Source organism: Trifolium pratense, linkage group LG3 (genome assembly GCF_020283565.1).
Source record: "Trifolium pratense cultivar HEN17-A07 linkage group LG3, ARS_RC_1.1, whole genome shotgun sequence".
Taxonomy (NCBI): domain Eukaryota; kingdom Viridiplantae; phylum Streptophyta; class Magnoliopsida; order Fabales; family Fabaceae; genus Trifolium; species Trifolium pratense.
The window spans coordinates 43,988,831-44,007,466 of NC_060061.1; the positions used below are offsets into that span (position 1 = coordinate 43,988,831).

General features: G+C 30.8%; 2 protein-coding genes across 2 annotated transcripts; one reads left to right on the forward strand and one right to left on the reverse strand.

Annotated features, from left to right (window-relative positions):
* Positions 1-867: 867 nt before the first annotated feature.
* LOC123916778 (beta-1,2-xylosyltransferase-like) lies at positions 868-5,679 on the reverse strand. Its single transcript, XM_045968308.1, has 3 exons — positions 4,925-5,679; positions 3,795-3,944; positions 868-2,163 (listed from the first exon to the last, which is right to left on the reverse strand). Exons 1-3 carry the CDS (start codon positions 5,591-5,593, stop codon positions 1,438-1,440), a joined length of 1,545 nt encoding a protein of 514 aa, XP_045824264.1. The 5' UTR covers positions 5,594-5,679; the 3' UTR covers positions 868-1,437.
* A 4,710-nt stretch (positions 5,680-10,389) lies between these two features.
* On the forward strand, positions 10,390-12,624 carry LOC123913383 (putative F-box/LRR-repeat protein At5g54820; the record flags this gene model as incomplete). The annotated part of the gene is made up of 4 exons (XM_045964101.1): positions 10,390-10,630; positions 10,763-11,289; positions 11,819-11,992; positions 12,241-12,624. Coding segments are annotated over exons 1-4 (1,326 nt in total), but the record flags the coding sequence as incomplete, so codon positions are not given.
* Between the last annotated feature and the right edge of the window lie 6,012 nt (positions 12,625-18,636).

Sequence of the window (18,636 nt, forward strand, 5' to 3'; positions counted from 1 at the left end):
TGTTACAATAAAGCATTGATAAAAAGCTGTCACGTTTTCGGCCGAAAAGAATCATCATCAATACTAGTAATTCACCCCATGTGCATCACCTTCATGTGCATTTTTCTCCAAATCTAGAGAGTCTTAAACTCTTTCTATTTCAAAGTTATCTTCATGTGAATCATTTTTCAAATCTAGAGAATCTTCTACTGATTCTACTTCAAAATCATGTTTAACACTGTCAATCTCTTAATTTAGATGATATAGTTTTGGAATAGTTGTTTTTTTTACATAAACCGTTATGGTATGAGTATTTATAAGTAGGTCTCTATTTATAAGGACACTACTTGCCTATTCATATTTCCATGGAGTATTTCTCAATCTGATGTTAAGAGTAATTACCCTACATACATTGAGTGTTTCCAGAAGAAAAAAAAGTTTGCAAGGAGAGCAACAAATGCGGTCTACTATGCACTTTTTCTGTCCAAGTAATTAATAGAAAAGCAGTTTGCGTAAAAGCATTTACTCCTATAAGGAATAGAAATGGAAAAATAACAGAAAATTGAAATGGGTCAAGTATTATGACAAATTTTTTTTACAAATGGCTGACTCATCGTGTGACGGAGGGAGTAAGCTCCATTTTCACAAGTATGTGTATTGTTCCCTTACCTAACACTTCGCTAAACTACTTTTTTAGTGTGAAGTGTTTTGCAAGTCTCCTTCCCTGCATCAGCAGCTACCTCTTCTACCATCAGCTTTGTCAAAACTTCTAGAACAAAATCCTGAGTCATGTTCATATTAGGGGTCAACATAGGCCGGGTCAAGTTCGTCCAGTCAAAAAATTCAAGCCCTAGACAGACTAAAATTACAATTAAGTCTAACAAAATCTTCCAAAAAACTAGTCACCTAAAATTTTGATTGATGTACACCCCAATGCAATTTGTATGGTGTTACCTCAATTCTCAATAACATAGTATCTGTATCAAAATGGTTCCAACAAAAGAATAGAGGTAAGAAATCACCTATTGTACAACATAGTCCTACATGTGTTGGAGTATAAATTTACAAAACAAACTATTGTGACCCCTCATCTGTATACAACATAGGGTCAAAGATCAAATTAAGGTAACAAATGTAGCTGCAACATGCCACATACTGCACCAGGTACTATCAACAACAACTCAGTTCACTAATCAATATGCTACAAAATTACAAGACAATTTCAACTCTTTTCTCATGACACTGAATTCTGCAACCTTCTTCAGTTGAACATGGACATGATACAATTGTTAAGTTAAATTAAGCGCTATTTCCTCTCCACCAAATATCAGCAATTCCACCACTTCATTAACCAAACCAATCTCAGTACTGTAGTTATAAAAAAAGGTTAAAGATCGCCGATTTTCCAGTCATTCAAATACTCAAGCTCTGATATCATCAGTTTTCAAGTCCAAAAAATTAACATCGAAGGCTTTTCATTATGCTGACCAGCGTATTGATCACAGTTTCAGTATTGGCATATGATCCGTCAAGGTTAATTGCATGATACTCCAACCCTTTCCACCGTGCTATGTACGCAAAATGTGGACGTCTGAACTGGCTGCTAATAATCTCTAGAATCACAGTTTTAGGCAATGCAGATACTATGTGAGTAAGACCAGCACCATGAGCACCAATGATCACCGACGCATCTTGGATGGCTCGTACCTGCTCCTTCATCGACATGTGTGCGAATAATCCGTTGACAAGGTTGATTTTACATCCTTTATAATTAGATGCCCAACTGTTCAAGGATTCAAACACTTCTGCCTCGTTAGTTAGTCTCGATTCAACTTTACCACCATGACGTGGATGAGCTAAATAATCTTCTCGACGAACAAAGAGGACATTATGTCCTCCGGAGACTGGTTTCCCGGGATGGTTTAAGTTTAAAGGTAATCCAAATGATGCTCTAATCATTTCTCCAAACTCGGAAAGACGCGCGGTTTTTTGGTTATCGGGTTTTTGCCACAATTCCTGTGCAGAAGTTCCCTCACAGAATATATCTTCTGTTAGCCCTTTAAACAGTGCAGTCTCGTATCCCAATGGTGAGAGAATAGCATGACGAAAACAAACTGTTCCAGTGAAGTTTTTAGCATATCTGACACTTGAGAATAACGCTTTCCATGTCTCTTCAAGTGGAGCCTGAAAGTTATTGGAAGAAACTGATAAATTAACTAAGTATTCTGCCAAGGCAAATAAAACTAAGAAAATGGTAGTACATTTATGTTTAATTGTTTATATAATGTTTGTTGAACGAAGAAAACAGCAATACTTCAGCAAGATGATTGTTAATTTACAAATTTAACCAAAACAACAACCAGCTACTCATGAAACACAAAGATGAATGTTACAAGTTCAGTATGGATAACAGGAAGTTATTACTCTTCTTATTTATTAATAAGGACCTAAAAAAGGGTCCAAAGGTGGACCACACAATTTTAAATAAAATAGTGCGTTTTGTCAACAAAAAGAGGGAAAAGGATGTGGAATTTTACTAAAAATGGTGGGGTCCACCTTAATGAGAACCGTGCTAAAGAATAACTCATGTTTGGCAGGTTCTACAATTTTGGTAGAAACTGGGATCTTTATTTGTTAAGAAATAAGGATAAACCCTAATTACAAAGATGTAGCACAACTTTGAGGGTCTTCACCTCCATAGCCAAAGGTCCTGGCTCTATTTTAAATGGTAAGATAGCTTCCTTCCTCCTATCTATAAACACCAAAACCTAACCTAACTAACTAACAAACTAAGGGGTTACCTATCACAAATATTTTGGGCAGAAACAATTTCAGAACTTGTCTTAAAGGCAATGCATGAAAAGATTGGTCCATGTTGGACCACTCTTTTTCACCATTAGATTATATGATTCCACACATTCTTATGATGGTCCATAAACATCAAATTTAAACCATAACTCTATCACTCTCATTCACCATCCATAAATCCCTTTCTCATTCTGTTCCTTTCTGGTCAGACATTTGATCTCGTCACTGCTCCTTCTGAAGAGCGTCACTGAAAATCAATCTATGCAAATAACAAAGAATGTGGATTTCAAAAGAGAAAACCCCATTTTTGTCATAAACAGGAGAAAATGTTTGTTGACAAATTTGCAGGTTTGGCAAACTTTGGCAGATTTGCAGGTTTAATGTTTGTTGACAAATGACAATGCCATAGTAAATTTCAAAACGTTAACTTATACACATCGATGAACACTTCACTTTAGAGTGTAAAGTGAGTAATCTTAACCACTTCTTAACAAATCAAAGGTTAGGTACACCATAACAAATCATGGGGTTATTAAAATAACAGCTCTTGGTTTATTCACTTTAGAAGATCTAAATCCCACATTGATATAGTGGTGACCCTTCATCTTTGTTTCAACAAAAATAAATCATGCACGATAAATTGACGAAATGGGTTTTCTTTCTAGTTCCTACCTGTAAAGGCGGGATTTTTATCACTAATGAGATAACAACGTAATAGTTTAGCACTCAATAACACCTAAGTGTGGAAATTCAAAGTGAATATACCCCATTGTTATATATTTGACTACTATTTCGGTATCTCAACCTTACTTTTGACTCCTATATATTTGGTTGCTAAGTCAACCACTAATGGCAAAAAATCATTTGCTTAGGAAATATACATCCAAACCAAACAACATAAAGATGCCGCATGCTTTCCAGTTTTCATAATGAGAAAGTAAGCAAACGAACATCATAGAAAAGTTGAAACTAAATGAAGCAGATTTTTCAAAACTAATCATGCATACCATACAGTGTCCATCTACAAAGATCAAATGAGGTCGATTAGGCAAGCCAGTAACTCTAGAAGAAACATATGCACTGTACCAGTCTGTAACAGTGTGAAAAAGATTAGCATATTCAAAGCGTGTCACCAGAAGCGTTGGTTCCTCAATCCACTGCAAATAAAAAACCACATGTCAAAAGCATTTTTTTTTTACAGTGTCAAAAGCATATAAAAAGCAAAAAAAAATATATAACAATATTACAGTAAATTATATCTAGGGAAGAAAGAATCAAAGGAATCTCATGTCAAAATCCCCTAAACATGTTATATAATATACTCAAAGACAAATTTCTTGACCCATTGAAACTTTGTAGTCTCTCATTCTTCCCTCTGCAAACCCATTCCTCTCGTTCTTCACCGTCTTCTTCAAAATAAGAGTGATGGTTTGCTGTTTCTGTTTCTGAGGGGATGTGAGTTGATGGAGGTTTAGGGTATGAGGAGGATGGGAATCGATGTGAGGAAAAAATGGAAGGAAAAAGACTCTGCACATGTTAGTGTAATAATTTTTTATGGTTTCTGAATTTTGAAAAGGAGTTAATCTTGTTGTTAGGGATTGAGATTTGAGATCCCAATTTTTTTCTAGATCTTGAATTTTATGAATAACACCATTGATCTACGAAGATCTAAGTAATTTCAACCAAATCTAAACACCATTGATTATTGTTAAACTGGTTTATTCAATGGTGTTATTTGGTTAGTTAGATTTTCCTTAGTTTGATCTAAACACTATGATTAACTGCACAGCAATTTCAACCAAATCTAAACACTAACTAACCAATAAACACCTAGATAATCACATCATCAAATTCAAAAACAAAAACTACAAGTAACATACAACTTTGACTTCATAACAAGCAAAATCCAAATTACTATAAACTAGACAACAATTTCACAATCTCCCTAAGCATAGCTCAGTTGTCAGGACATCGCATTATATATGCAGAAGCCCAAGTTCGAACTCAGAATTCCCCACCGGGTAAATTTATAGCCATTAGGCTACTCAACGAAAAAAAACGACAACAATTTCATTAATCACATCAATAACTAACCAATAAAGAAAGAAATTTATGATTCAATCTTCCTAATCCTCACCTGATCACAATCAAATTCTTTCCTTCCAACAATCCTCATCTTACTAATCAAATCACGCATAGTATGTCTCATAATCTCACCTCTAGGAACATACTTATCCAAAAACTCATCATCAACAATCATCTTATTCCCTCCATCTACAAACCCTTCACCACCATCAACCTCAAAAGCACCCTTTTCAAACAAAGGCAACTCCTCATCTTCACTTCTCCCAATAACATCAACCAAATTCTCACCACCCTTCGCCATACCAATCTTCTCAACCACCATCTTCACCCTTCCACCTTCACATACCGAACTCCTCAAAGTCTCACTATACCAACACCTAAACCACCCACCACCTCCACCAACTCCACCGCCACCGGAAACCACATCAACCCGGCGCGTGAACCCATTTCCAAAATAGCCCTCACATGACCTTAAAGGAATGTCATTTGAAGTTTGTGACCATGGTAAGTAAGAGGGTAGAATTGGCCATGATTTTGAGATATGGGTTTGTTGTAACTTTTCAAAGGGTCGTTGAAAAGGTGGGTTTTTTGTCAAAGTTTTGTGGTCAAATTTTGAAGATGAAGAAGGGTTGAGAAAAGAGTGATGATGAAAGAAATAGAGAAAGAGAGAGAAGAAGTTGAAGAGGAAGAGGAAGAACAGGATCTGAAACTTTTTGTTCATCGATTCTCTCTCTTCTCTTTCAGTATGACTGTGTGATGACAGAGTCTTGAGGTGAGAATTTAAGCCAAGTGGAAAAAGAAGCCATGGATATAGAGTCTACTATTTACATTTTTGGAGTTCAATAAATGTTTTAGATTAATTAATTTCAAGTTAAAAAACAAATCTTAATTAATTTTAAGTTACTCTTTCTTAGAAAAATGGGACTAATAATTCAGAATTTAGCGGGAAATAAATATATTCTGATCAATAATTTTTTTCTGATCAAAAATTTAATTTTTTATGTAACTACTTTATTTAAGTCATGTTCAATTTTCAAAATGATTTAATAGTATTTTACTATTTTTATTGTAAGTAACATTAATAAATATTTTTTTTTAAGCACATTAATAAATATAATTGAATCATTGTTCTGGAAACTTATCGGAGAATCAAAGTTTTTATCAAAATAAATATTGAGAATTAAATCATCAATCATTTATAGTTGGTCTAGTGGTGATTGATGTTGAATTTGGTTGAAAATATTACGGTTCGATCCTCGCAACTGCGATCAAAAAGGAATTGGAATCATTTTATATCAGAACTGACTCCCGAATCATATTAGGCGGTCTAGTGAGCCGAATATTGGTGGTGAAAACTAAAAAAAATTGAGAATTAAATCTATATACTTTTTCATTATAAAAAAATAAAATCTATATACTTTTTACTCTTTTTTTAGGAATATTAAACAACATCCGTCTTACTCTTTCTTTCTTCTTTTAGTAATTTTTTAGATAATTTGAGGTTTTATTGAATATATTGGTACACAATAGACAAAAAATTCAAAATTTAAATTTATTTTAAAATAATTTAATATAAAAATATATAATGTCGTTAAATACAATACAATACAATGAATTGATGGATACATGTTAAGTCATTTTGTAAATTTAGAGGAAGTTTGGGGCATTGTTTAAAGGAAAATGCTAACGAGTGTTTCTGGGGTACTCTTTAAGTATCTTAAATAGTAAATTTTGATGAATTTTTAATGGAAATGTATGAAGTCAACATATTGGTAATTGGATTATTTTACTTTTTTAATAAATATACTTCCTCATGTCCTATAAATATGAGAAAATTTACTTTTTAATTTCATTAAGAATCTAATATATTTAGACCATATTATGAATCAAATACATTAGATTCTTAATTAATCTAAAAAATAAACTTTCTCTCATATGTAAGACCAGAGGGAGTAATATCTTTAAATGGAATGCTTAAAAAGTGTCCTGGGAGTACTCGTTAGCAATAACATTTTTTAATTCACTTTTAAAAATCAATTCTATAGAAGTTTTCTCAATGATCAAGTGAATATTGAAATACTTAAAAAAAAAAAAGAAAGTGAATATTCAAATATAATAATTCAATTACATTCAACTCACTTCAACATAGAACTATCATAATAAATGTAATAATGTTGAATTTCGTAAAGTACTTCTCATAGAAAGAGTTGGTGGTTGCAGCTCCCAAGTTAAATGGCAGTCGTATTAATATATGAGTATAAAATATAGGTTCTACATATATTATTAAAGAACGGGAAATCTTATTAATAAGAAGAAAAACATAGGTCACTCAGAGTTCACACAAAAGATTATGTCCTCGTATTAATATATGAGTATAACTCGTAAAATTAATAAAAATATATACAACTTTATTAATATATGAGTAAAAATATAAGGCCCGTAGATATAACAAAAAAAATTAGGTTCTCATATTAATATGAATATAACACGTAAATTATTAAAAAAAAATAGGCAACATAATATATTAGTAAAACACAAGTTCCGTGAGACTAAATATAGATTCTGCATAATGTATTGATGGTCAATCTATTCCAAAAGAATGACCAATGTATTGATGACAAATGAATTTTTTGTTCCGGTAAAATAAAAGGGAATTTATTTCTCAAAAAAGTAATTAGTCCTTATATCAACAACAAAATATCTTCCAAAAATAAAAATCTTTTAAAAAAATGTCATTTATTTTTCAACTATTTTCAACTTTGTATTTAATTTTTTTTTAAACTAAAAGTATCATCCGTGCAACCCTGCAGAGACCAATCCCCTCGAGATGACATGAGAATTCTTATTGTTTTAGTCTCATCATTTTTTCGGGAGTTTTTCAGTTTTTCTCCCACCATATTCTCATATTAAATTAATTAAATATATGACAAAACATAGAAACAAGACTGTTTTTCTCCCACCATATTCTCATATTAAATTAATTAAATATAGGACACAACTTAGAAACAGTTCCATAGGTACTATTGATACTGTTCACCAATTAAAACGCGACACCTGAATTAATTTATTAGTCATTAATAATTTATTAAACTCTGTCAGTTCACCGTTATCTAAAAATCTAAAAGTGAAACAGGGTTTTTAATTTTCACCAGTTATCAACATTGATTGTATCATTGAAAGTGAAATCAACAACAACAACAACAACAGTATAAACATGGCAATAATCCCTAGCCATGGAGAATCTTGCAGCCATATAACATGAAGAGGCTTTGATGAAAGGCCAACGAACTGAAATCGTTTAAGTCCTCCCCTTGATGAAGATATATATATGTTGTTAAGCCATAAGTTGAGATGGTGAAAAAGGAAGGGATGAATTGAAGGAAAGAGTAGTGGTGATCTCCATCGCTTTACTCTTCTCTTCCACTTGCTCGACGAAATTCGAATTGACAACGTGAATTTTATTAAAATTGAAATTAGTGATATGGAATAAACTAATCCATGTGTCATGTTTTAATTGGTCACAGTAAAAACCGTTTCTATGGTTGTACAAAAAAAAACTGTTTCTAAGTTTTGTTCTTAAATATATTTAGTTGAATTAAAAATTAACTTAATTGAATATTGGCTTGAAGTCCATAAATCAAGTTGATATTAAAAAAAATCAAAAAAATATGTGTAGACAAATATAAAATAAACCGACAAATATAGCATTAATATTTTATTTTTTCAGGTAATTAGTATTGCTGGCTTATGGATGAAAACTTTATAAAAAATTTCAGAAAAAAAAAACGAAAACATAAAATAAAAAGACAACTATTTTTGTTTTAAGTAAGATTAAAAAAAATATGTGTAGACAAATATAGCATTAATATTTTATTTTTTTAGGTAATTAAAAAAAATGGATTTTTGTAGATAAAAAGAAAAAAAATGTGGGAGAAGTAACAAAGAAAGTGAGGTAATTTAGATTAAAAAATAAATAAAAATAAAGTGAGGTAATTTGAATTTGGGTTACATACAAAAAATTGGACTTGTAGATAAAAAAAAAAAATGTGTAATCTACCTATATTAAAAAAAAGTGGCAGATGGTCGATGCCCAATTAATAAATATGTATAGGATATATCGATGCCCAGTTAATAATTGATTTTCATTTAATAAAAAAATTGAATTTATATAAAGTGAGGTAATTTGAATTTGGGTTACATACAAAAAATTGGATTTGTAGATAAAAAAACAATTGTGGGAGTTTTTAGATAAAAAGAAAAAAAAAATGGGAGAAGTAACAAATAAAGTGGGGTTTTGTGGTTGCAATTGGACATTTAACTCATATTGATTATATGTTGGTTACAAAAATATATCAAATTAATTGATATGGCTTAGTGGTTAATTTAATAAGAAGTTAACTAAAAGGTCAAGAGTTCAAATCTTGTTGATAAATTTTTTAGCATTTTAATATTCTACTAAATCTACTATAGAAGAAAAGAAGATACATATAACCTTAATTGAATGATGTGGCAAAAAAATAAAAAGGGGCAAACTGAGAATTTCTTATGTATATTCTTTTCTAATATAGGTAGATTCTTTTCTAATATAGGTTGAACAAAAGACACAAAATAACCTTAATTGAATGATGTGGCAAAAAAATAAAAAGGAGCAAACTGAGAATTTCTTATGTATATTCTTTTCTAATATAGGTAGATAGATTTAATTGATATGCACCGACGGTGTAAAATAATTTTACACTGTCAACCAATACCAACTATATTTTCCGCCACATCACCCCACTCCACCCCACTTTCTTGATATGACATGACAAAATAATGACTGTTTATTAAACGATTGTGCAAAACTATTTACACCGTCGGTGCATATCAATTAAACTCATAGGTAGATTTCTTATGTGTATTCTTTTCTAATATAGGTAGATGGAGTGGCAAGATTCTTTTTTTTTTTTTTGGGTACAGAAGAGTGGCAAGATTCTTCTATTATAAAAGAATTTTTTTTGACAGGCAAAAATGAGATATTTATCGTTGTGAGATTTATTTTAAAAGAATATATACGTATTTGTTTACTAAAAAATTGAACTTTATTTTTGTTTTGACCAATAAAAAATTGAACTTTATTAGAAAATTTATAAAGGTCAAATGATAAATAGAATTAATGGCTCTATATAGGAAAAAAAAATTAAGAATATTGACTATATTTATAGAAAAGAAAACATTTAAGAATATTTACTATATATAAAAATTTAATAATAGAATTAATGGTTCTATATAGAAATAAGTTTTTTTTCCAATATAAAAAAATCTTCAAAATTGAGAAATTAATTTTTCATTTGAAAAGAATTAATTAATTTATTTCTGTAAATTAAAAACTATATTATAAATGTCCAATTGGAGATATCATTTTTCTAAAATCTTCATCAACCTCAAATAAGATTACAACACCTTGAATCTTTTAGTCATTGCTTTCTTTTTGTCTCAAACCCCCTCCATCACCAATATTCGTAGAGTTAGCTAGGCATGTCTCAAAACTTTGATATGATCAATTTGTTACCAATCTCTTTGCTTATCATTATCATTTCACTACTTCCATTCAAGGAAGCTGCAAGGACATCCATCCTTGCCAAAAATTGGATGCACTTGTGGAAAAGCACAACCAATGTAGAGTTCAATGAACACCATTTCTCTAGATCTAACGAATTTCAAAGAAATGATTTTCTAAAATTCATTACATTATGGATCGAAAATCACCACCAAAATTCGAATATTGAAAAATTTTCTTTAACATTGTCAGATCCTGAAACTGATTGCGAGATCGTCAAAAGATGTGTTGATTTTGCTACTCAACATGGTGTTAAAGATTTGGCGCTAAATTTTTCTGATACTGATTGGAGTGATGAGGAATATGACGAACCTGAAGCCTTATTTGAATTGCCAACAAAGGTATATGAGCATAAAGCCCTAGAATCTATTAAATTATTTTCTTGTGGTTTTGTAGCAACTAAGTTGATCAAGTTGCATAGTCTAAAAGAAGTTTCTTTTGGATGGATGGAATTGAAAAATGAAGCTATCAAAATTTTGTTATGTAATTGTAAGAAGATAGAGAGTTTGAGCATAAAAAATTGTTGGATGAGTACTAACTTTGAATGTGGTGGAAGTGACTTGAGTTTGAAAACCCTAATAATTGATAGTTGCAAGTTTTATTATCCTCGACTTACAATCAATGCTCCAAATCTTAGTTACTTCAAATATTATGGGAATGTGGCCTATTTTAAAATACAAAATTCCTTACACATGAATGAGGTTGATATCAATTTTGGCCTTGAATACCAATATCCTAAAGTAGATGAGTTTATTCACAAAGTCATTACAGATTTCAAGCACGTTAAGGTTCTTACTGTGTGCAGTTTCATACTTCAGGTAATACAATTTTTGTTTTCTTTTTAGTGCATATATAAGTATATAATTTTCATCCATATATTATATTTGTTCCATATAATCTTTGTTAAATATGCTATAGGTGCAAGCAATTTTTTTTTTTTGGGTTTTTGGTTCAAGAATTTGAAACATTTAATTAACTTAGAATGGATAAAATAGTAAATTTAAATTAAAGTCAATACTCAATTTTGTATCATCCCTAAAAATCTATTGTGTTTTTAAGATTTTCCCTACATATTTTTATTAATTGATCTAATCATATTCTTATGGAACAATTATGATGATTTATTGTGCATATATAATTCAAGAACATTGTACCCTAATAAACCCAATTTCATTTTAAAATTGATTGAATATTTAATATATATCTCTATCTCACTATATATGTAATGTGTTATGTTATACTATATATATATATATATATATATATATATATATATATATATATATATATATATATATATATATATATATATATTATTATCATAACTTTTATTATTTGATATTGAAGGTTTTATCTAATGCACTGGGACCTCTACTTGTAGAAGACAAATTGAATACCAGACATTTGAAATTAATGACAAGCTTGCATAACAATGAATATCTTGGAGTCTTGTTCTTGCTCAATGGTTGCCCCATGTTGGAGCTCCTAACCTTTGACTTAGGATTTGGAAGATTCTTGGATGTAAGTATTTCTTTTTTGTCTGTTTATCTTATATGTGTGTGTGTGTGAATTTGGCACAAAAAAATTTTAAATTATTGAAAAAATTAAAAAACAATTATTCTAAATATTTTTGTGTCCTTGGCTAAAAATTAGAGATAGATATCATATTTTTCTAATTTTAATTCAACTTTTTCTAGCAATGTATATGTTCTTTTTTTTTAGTATACATTATTATTAATATATATATTTTTAATACATTAATATAGAAGGCTCCAAATGAATATTACTCGTCAGAATCTAAAGTAGAAGTAGAAGATGAATATTCATCAGATGATGATGATGATGATGATGATGATGATGATGATGAATATTCATCATATGTTGGTGATGAAAATCAGATAGGCTTCATAGATTATAAAAACATTTGTCAATGCTTGAAGTCATCTTTGAAGGTGGTGGAGATCAATAACTTTACTGGGGCTAAGAATCAGATTTTAATGCTCAAATTTCTCATCTACAATGGGAGTCTCATACAAAGGATTACTATCAATGTGTCAAAGGAAGAAGTTGTTAATGTTGAAAATTATCACAAGATAAAAGAGTGTGTGATGACTATTCGTCCAAGGGCTTCAACGGATTTAGAGATTTTTTTTTTTTTTAAAGAATTGAGAAATGTTTTTTTTATGCTACTTTGTTTATTTTGTTTAAATTTTAAGATACAGTTTGAATTATTTTGGAAAATGCATTGATCAATGAACATTTTTGTTGGATTAATGATACATACATGTGTGTGCTATATTTGTGTTCATATATTTCTTGGTTTTTAATTTTTTTTTTTTACAAGAGATTGATTTATATATTGATGATCATGTAAATTATTTCAAGGTATTAATTTTTTATTCACCGACGGTGTAAAATATTTTTATACATGCATTCAATTAACTGGTGGTAAAAAAAAAATCATATTATAGTGTCACTTTTATAGATTTGTTTCTAAAATATCTCAACAAATATATATGTCATGATTTAATTGGATGTATACACTATTAATAGGCAACGCTTTATATGTCATGATTTAATTGGATGTATACACTATGAACAGGCAACCGTTTACAATTGTGGCCTAATAAAAACCGTAGTCTAAAACATACTAGGAAGCCAAAGCCTTTCCCGCAATATAGGCAACAGGTTTTGCCATCTGTGGCCAAAAGTTAAAAAACCGTTGCCCATAGAATAGGCGACAGCGTATACTCCACACCTGAGAAACCGTTGCATAAACATTTGCCAATGGTTTTTATACTTTAAGATACGGTTTTGAGTAGTTCCTGAAAGTGAAAAATGTTGTAGAAAGTAGTTTTGGTATCGTCTTAATAGGAACTAATACAATATATTAATGTCGTTCAACAACATATATATTGGTTAGCATACTTCTCAAACTCTTCACCACTAGACCAAACCTAGTGGCTTGAAGAGTGCAATATATTTGAGTAATACTATTGATTAATAATATCCTTCACATGCACCAAACAAATTTGCATTAGTAATTATGAAGACAAAAAAAAAATTGCATTAGTAATGCATTGCATACATATGAAAAAGTTTCTTAAAATAACAAATACATAAAGTTAAAAATTGATCTCCAAAACAACTTTACTAATCCCAAAATAACAGAAACTTATTTCCACCTTGGCTCAATCCAACTGCAATTCAATGGTTCTCTTACACTCTCAAAATTCACCACTTCATTTTCAAAGGTGTGATATTTTTTTGTTTCTAATGAATAAAACACAATACTTTGGTCATAAAATCTTGGAAAATATATCTTGTTTTCCATTCCTGGAATGTTTGCCACCGCAGAAAATGATGTATTGCCAACAAAAAACATGTGATTTCCCAAGCTTTCAACTTTGATCCATGTCATTGTTGACTCATTCAACTCGAAAACTCGAACCCATTTACCAAAAGGCCCTTCAAATACTGACAATAGATTACCATTGCATTCTACTAGAAAGTTGTTGATAGAGTTAGTGCAAGGAGATTGGAGCTCTTTAAATTCTTTCCAACTTGGAAAATATTTTCCTTCTCTTAATTTTATATCACTCAACATTCCTTTGTTGCTAAGAAAATAGAATGATCCATTATGAAAAGTAGGGTTTTTGTTGTAGAGAGAAGAGTAATCAGAGTGTAACGCTTTTTTTGTAAAGGGGTTGAAGAAAAATGAATAATTTTTCGTTGTCAATAATAGCCAACCATCTTTTGAGTAACAAATTTCACAATCTGAATTGATCAAGTATTGACGACCATTTGCATTGCCTCCAAGAAAAATGACTTCCGGCAATTTAATGCTATATTTATACTTGAGACCGAGTTTTAGATGCACAAAAGTGAAGACATTGTCCATATCTATGAACACAAGGAAAGGACATAGTACTGAATGATCATCAAACCTTAACATTGACATGGCATTCCATTGAACTGGTGGTGCTGCTAACCGGAAGAGTTTATCGGTAGCTCGAAAATGCAAATAATCAAATCCATAAAGATGCTTTGCAATCATTCCGACCATATCAAATGGAAGGTAAAATTCACCAGTAGTTGTATCCCCTTTCTCGTTTAAATTAATTGTACCACATATACTTCCCTTTTCTCTAGTTTTGGCTTTTCGTCTTTCTTCTCTGAATATATCTGCTCTCATCCTACACAACATATCAAATTCAAAACAGTCTTTATATTAATAAATTGTAAAAATATGTATTAGTAATATAATTAGAAATTTACCTTATATCTGGCATGAACCACATCAAAGAAGATGACATTTCTGGTAAATTTGGGAGAGGTTGAGAAAACATGAGACTCTTCTCTTCAATGTTATAAATATACACAAAATTACTGTTTGCAAGGGTGAAACATATGCGGCCTCCTTCAGTTTCTGGATTAATTGCTTGACAAGAAAAAGGTGAGCCAACATTGGATATAAATATCATTCTGTCCTTGATGCTTTTCACCTTTCTCCACATCGATAGAGAAAATTCAAATTTGTAGACAACGACGGAAATAACCTTATTTCGTGTATGCAAAATTTCAATTTGGAATAGTTCATTGTTAGATACTAATTAACAACCGGCATATACGGTGAAATCTAGTTGGTGGAAGTGTTGGCATGAGATCAACCATGGGGTTTATTTTAAGCCCTCGATATCCATGTTTCTCGATTTCTACTAGATAGCATCCAATTGACTCTGCATATAAGCAACCATTGCAGTAAATTGGGTTTGTAAGATAGATTTTGCATCTAGCCGCTAAAGTGACATTTTTACTCTTCATAGCCATCACTAGGTCCTCACGATAGTCTGTTTCAGTCCATTGATCATCTCCGAGTTGGTAGTAAAATATTGAAGTGGTGTTTGATGAGAATAAAAATATGTCACAAACTTGATCAGTTGCAGTCGGAGATGATGACAAAATACAATCACCAATATCGACATCGCATGTAAGGTGTGGGAGCTCAAATTTCTGAAGGCTACACGGATTCCAAAGAAATATCTCGTGAGCATTCGATATGCAATTTTCCAAAAGAAACCAACCATGTTGTGCAGTCAATTGATTTGCATCCCCTAGTTCTGCAAAACTTGTAGTGCAAGTTACAGTAGGATCTAATATGCTGCAAAATATTTGATTCTTTTCGCCTTTTTCGTTGTTTAAATATAGAAGCCAAGGGTATTGTTGCGGTGGAGGAAGATATTGTTGCTTCTCTCCTGTGTTTCCTTCCATGAGGTCTCTCTGTCTCCTCATTCTAGTATATGATACAAAATGAAATTAATCTTATATTAACTAATTAGCACTGCATTGCAAAATTAGTAAAATTTGAAAAGTAAAATCAAACAAAAAGAAGTGAGGAAAAAGTGTATAAATTGTATTAATTCTGCACAAATATCAACTCCTTATCTCACTAAGCGGAGTCAGGTACATGGATCAAACTACGACATAATGTTCTACAGTATCATATATCATATCTCTGTCAAACTCAGAGTCTATAGAGCACCGACACTCTTAGAATTAGACGTGTCCCGATGTTGGAAACATGTAGGTGTTAGGCACCGACATTATCAGTATTGACGTGTAGTGTTTGGTGTTCCTGCTTCATAGCTCATAGTACTAAAAATTTAAGCGGAAATAATTTGAAAGCAAGCTAGCTTCATTCACTTCATTGTAAAAAATTACAAACAATTCAAAGAAATCATATCACAAGAATATGAATCTAATAAAAGTAACAATTTGGGGCTGTTTGAATTTGACTTATTTTTGAGCTTATTATGAAAATAGGTTATGCAAATAAATAAACTTGTATCTTAATTCATAAGATTTTACTAACAAAAATTGCAACTTTTTAAGATGTTTTTTCATAAACTATCTTAAAAAATTTATAATAGTACATAAAACTTATTTATTTGCATAAGCTCAAATATAAGTCAATCCAAACAGACACTTGATATTACAGGAATTATTAGGAAATTGCAATCAGTTATTAGCACTGACGAAAATAATGAAAAAATGGAATTAACTCGTACAGTACACAGAAAATTGTTTATGATATGAATTTGGAAGAAATTACCTTTCGTCCCTCTTTGAAAAAACAGAGTTACTGATTCCTTTGTAAATTTCTCCCCCTTTCGGGGTTTTTTTTTTTATTTTAATTTTACCTAGTGTTGGTAGGTATTTATTCGCACCAATGATATGGGCCGATGTTTAATGGATATCCACTGAATATTTCTTCTCTTCTTCTTTTCTTTTCGCTCCCCTTTTGTTCGCTTTCAAAATTACAAAAATACCCCTAGTTACTTAAGTAGCAAACTCACAAAACGAAAAATTTGAAGAAAAAATAAAAAAAAAGTTTGCATTATTTATATTTAAAAATAGTTTGATTTAAATTATTTGATAGTTCATACCAATTTTTTAAAAAATTGAAAATTATTTGATTTGTTATTGAGACCCATCAAAATTAACGGTATTCAATAAAAATTCATAAACCGTTAATCTTGATGGGTCTCAATAACATATCAAATAATTTTCATTTTTTTTAAAAAAATTGTATGGATAATATAAACTTTCAGTTTAAACGGCGGGTTTTGTAATATTTGTTATAGAGTTATTGACAAGTGATGCAACGTGCACCGTACCACTTATCCAACTCTAGCCAAAACCTAATGTATTTCACACAAAACAAATTTTCATTAGTAATGTTTTTTGTAACAAGATTTTCATTAGTAATGTGAGTGTGAACAAAGCAAAAATTGGAAGAAAAAAAAACAGTTTCATCTTAGGATGCAAACATTATAATTAAAATATAATTTTTTGTATCTCTCTCTTCCTTTGTTCCGTATTTTGTAAGGTTCAAATTCTAGAATACAATGTTGGGTCACGAGAGGGCAGTCAGGGGATCATCCACATTGGGCTAAGAACAACTATACAAGTGAGTTGGACACCACACTTTAACCCAAAACCTTAAGGTGTTAGGTTTATGTGTCATCTCACTTATAAAGTGTTCAACCTTCAGTTTTCTAAGCAATGTGAGACTTAACTCACATTTGCCACAACAATCTCCCCTTCAAGTGTGAGTCCTTCAATTCATGCTCCCTCTCAAGCAGAAGCTTTCTTCATCCATACACTTGTACTTGTACCGCCGTTAGCCAAACTGCTCAGCGGAACCCGCCGCCTGACCACCTTTGTCAGAAAGACTTTCGATATAAGGAGTCAGTTCAACCCATCGTTTAGATTGTATAGTTCGATAGTATCATTTTGGTGGGTACAGAGATTGGTAGATCATTAGTTTTTTTCTTTTATTGATAGGATGTAGTACTTCTTATTTATTTTATGAGGATTGCTATTTCAACATCAAATTTGGGTATAAAAAATATTGATATCAACTTTTCTCCACCCACAAGTACGGAAATCGATACATGCAAATAATATTAGGAAAAAAAAGCGTATATATGTTTTATTTTTGTTCGAGAATTGTGTTTGAATATTATTTTTCTTATTTTATTGATGTAATCCCCCTTTTGCTCACTCTCCTCTCCTCTTATGGTTGTTTTGTAGGTTTTGTGGTGTGTGTGTGTATGTGTGTGTTTCTTTTTGAAATAATTAAAATGTCTATTGAAAGATACTTTTTTGATAAGATCAATTGAAAGATACTTATCTATAATTTAATAGAGTACAAAAATATTTGAAACAAATACTATAATATTATAAAATTGAGTAATACTATTGATCAATAATATCTTTCACACCAAACAAAGTTGCATTAGTAATGCAATACAAAAAAAAAATCTCAAAATAACAAAAGCATAAAATTAAAAATAGATTTTTCTCCAATACAGGAACTTATTTCCACCTTGGCTCAATCCAACTATAATTCAGTGGTTCACTTACCCTCTCAAAATTCACCACTTCATTTTCAAAGGTATGAAATTTTTGTGTTTCCAATGAATAAAACACAATACTTTGGTCATAAAACCTTGGAAAATATATCTTGTTTTCCATTCCTTGAATATTTGTCACTGCAGAAAATGATGTTTTGCCAACGAAAAGCATATAATTTCCTAAGCTTTCAACTTTAGTCCAAGTCATTGTATTTTCATTAAACTTGAAAACTTGAACCCATTTAC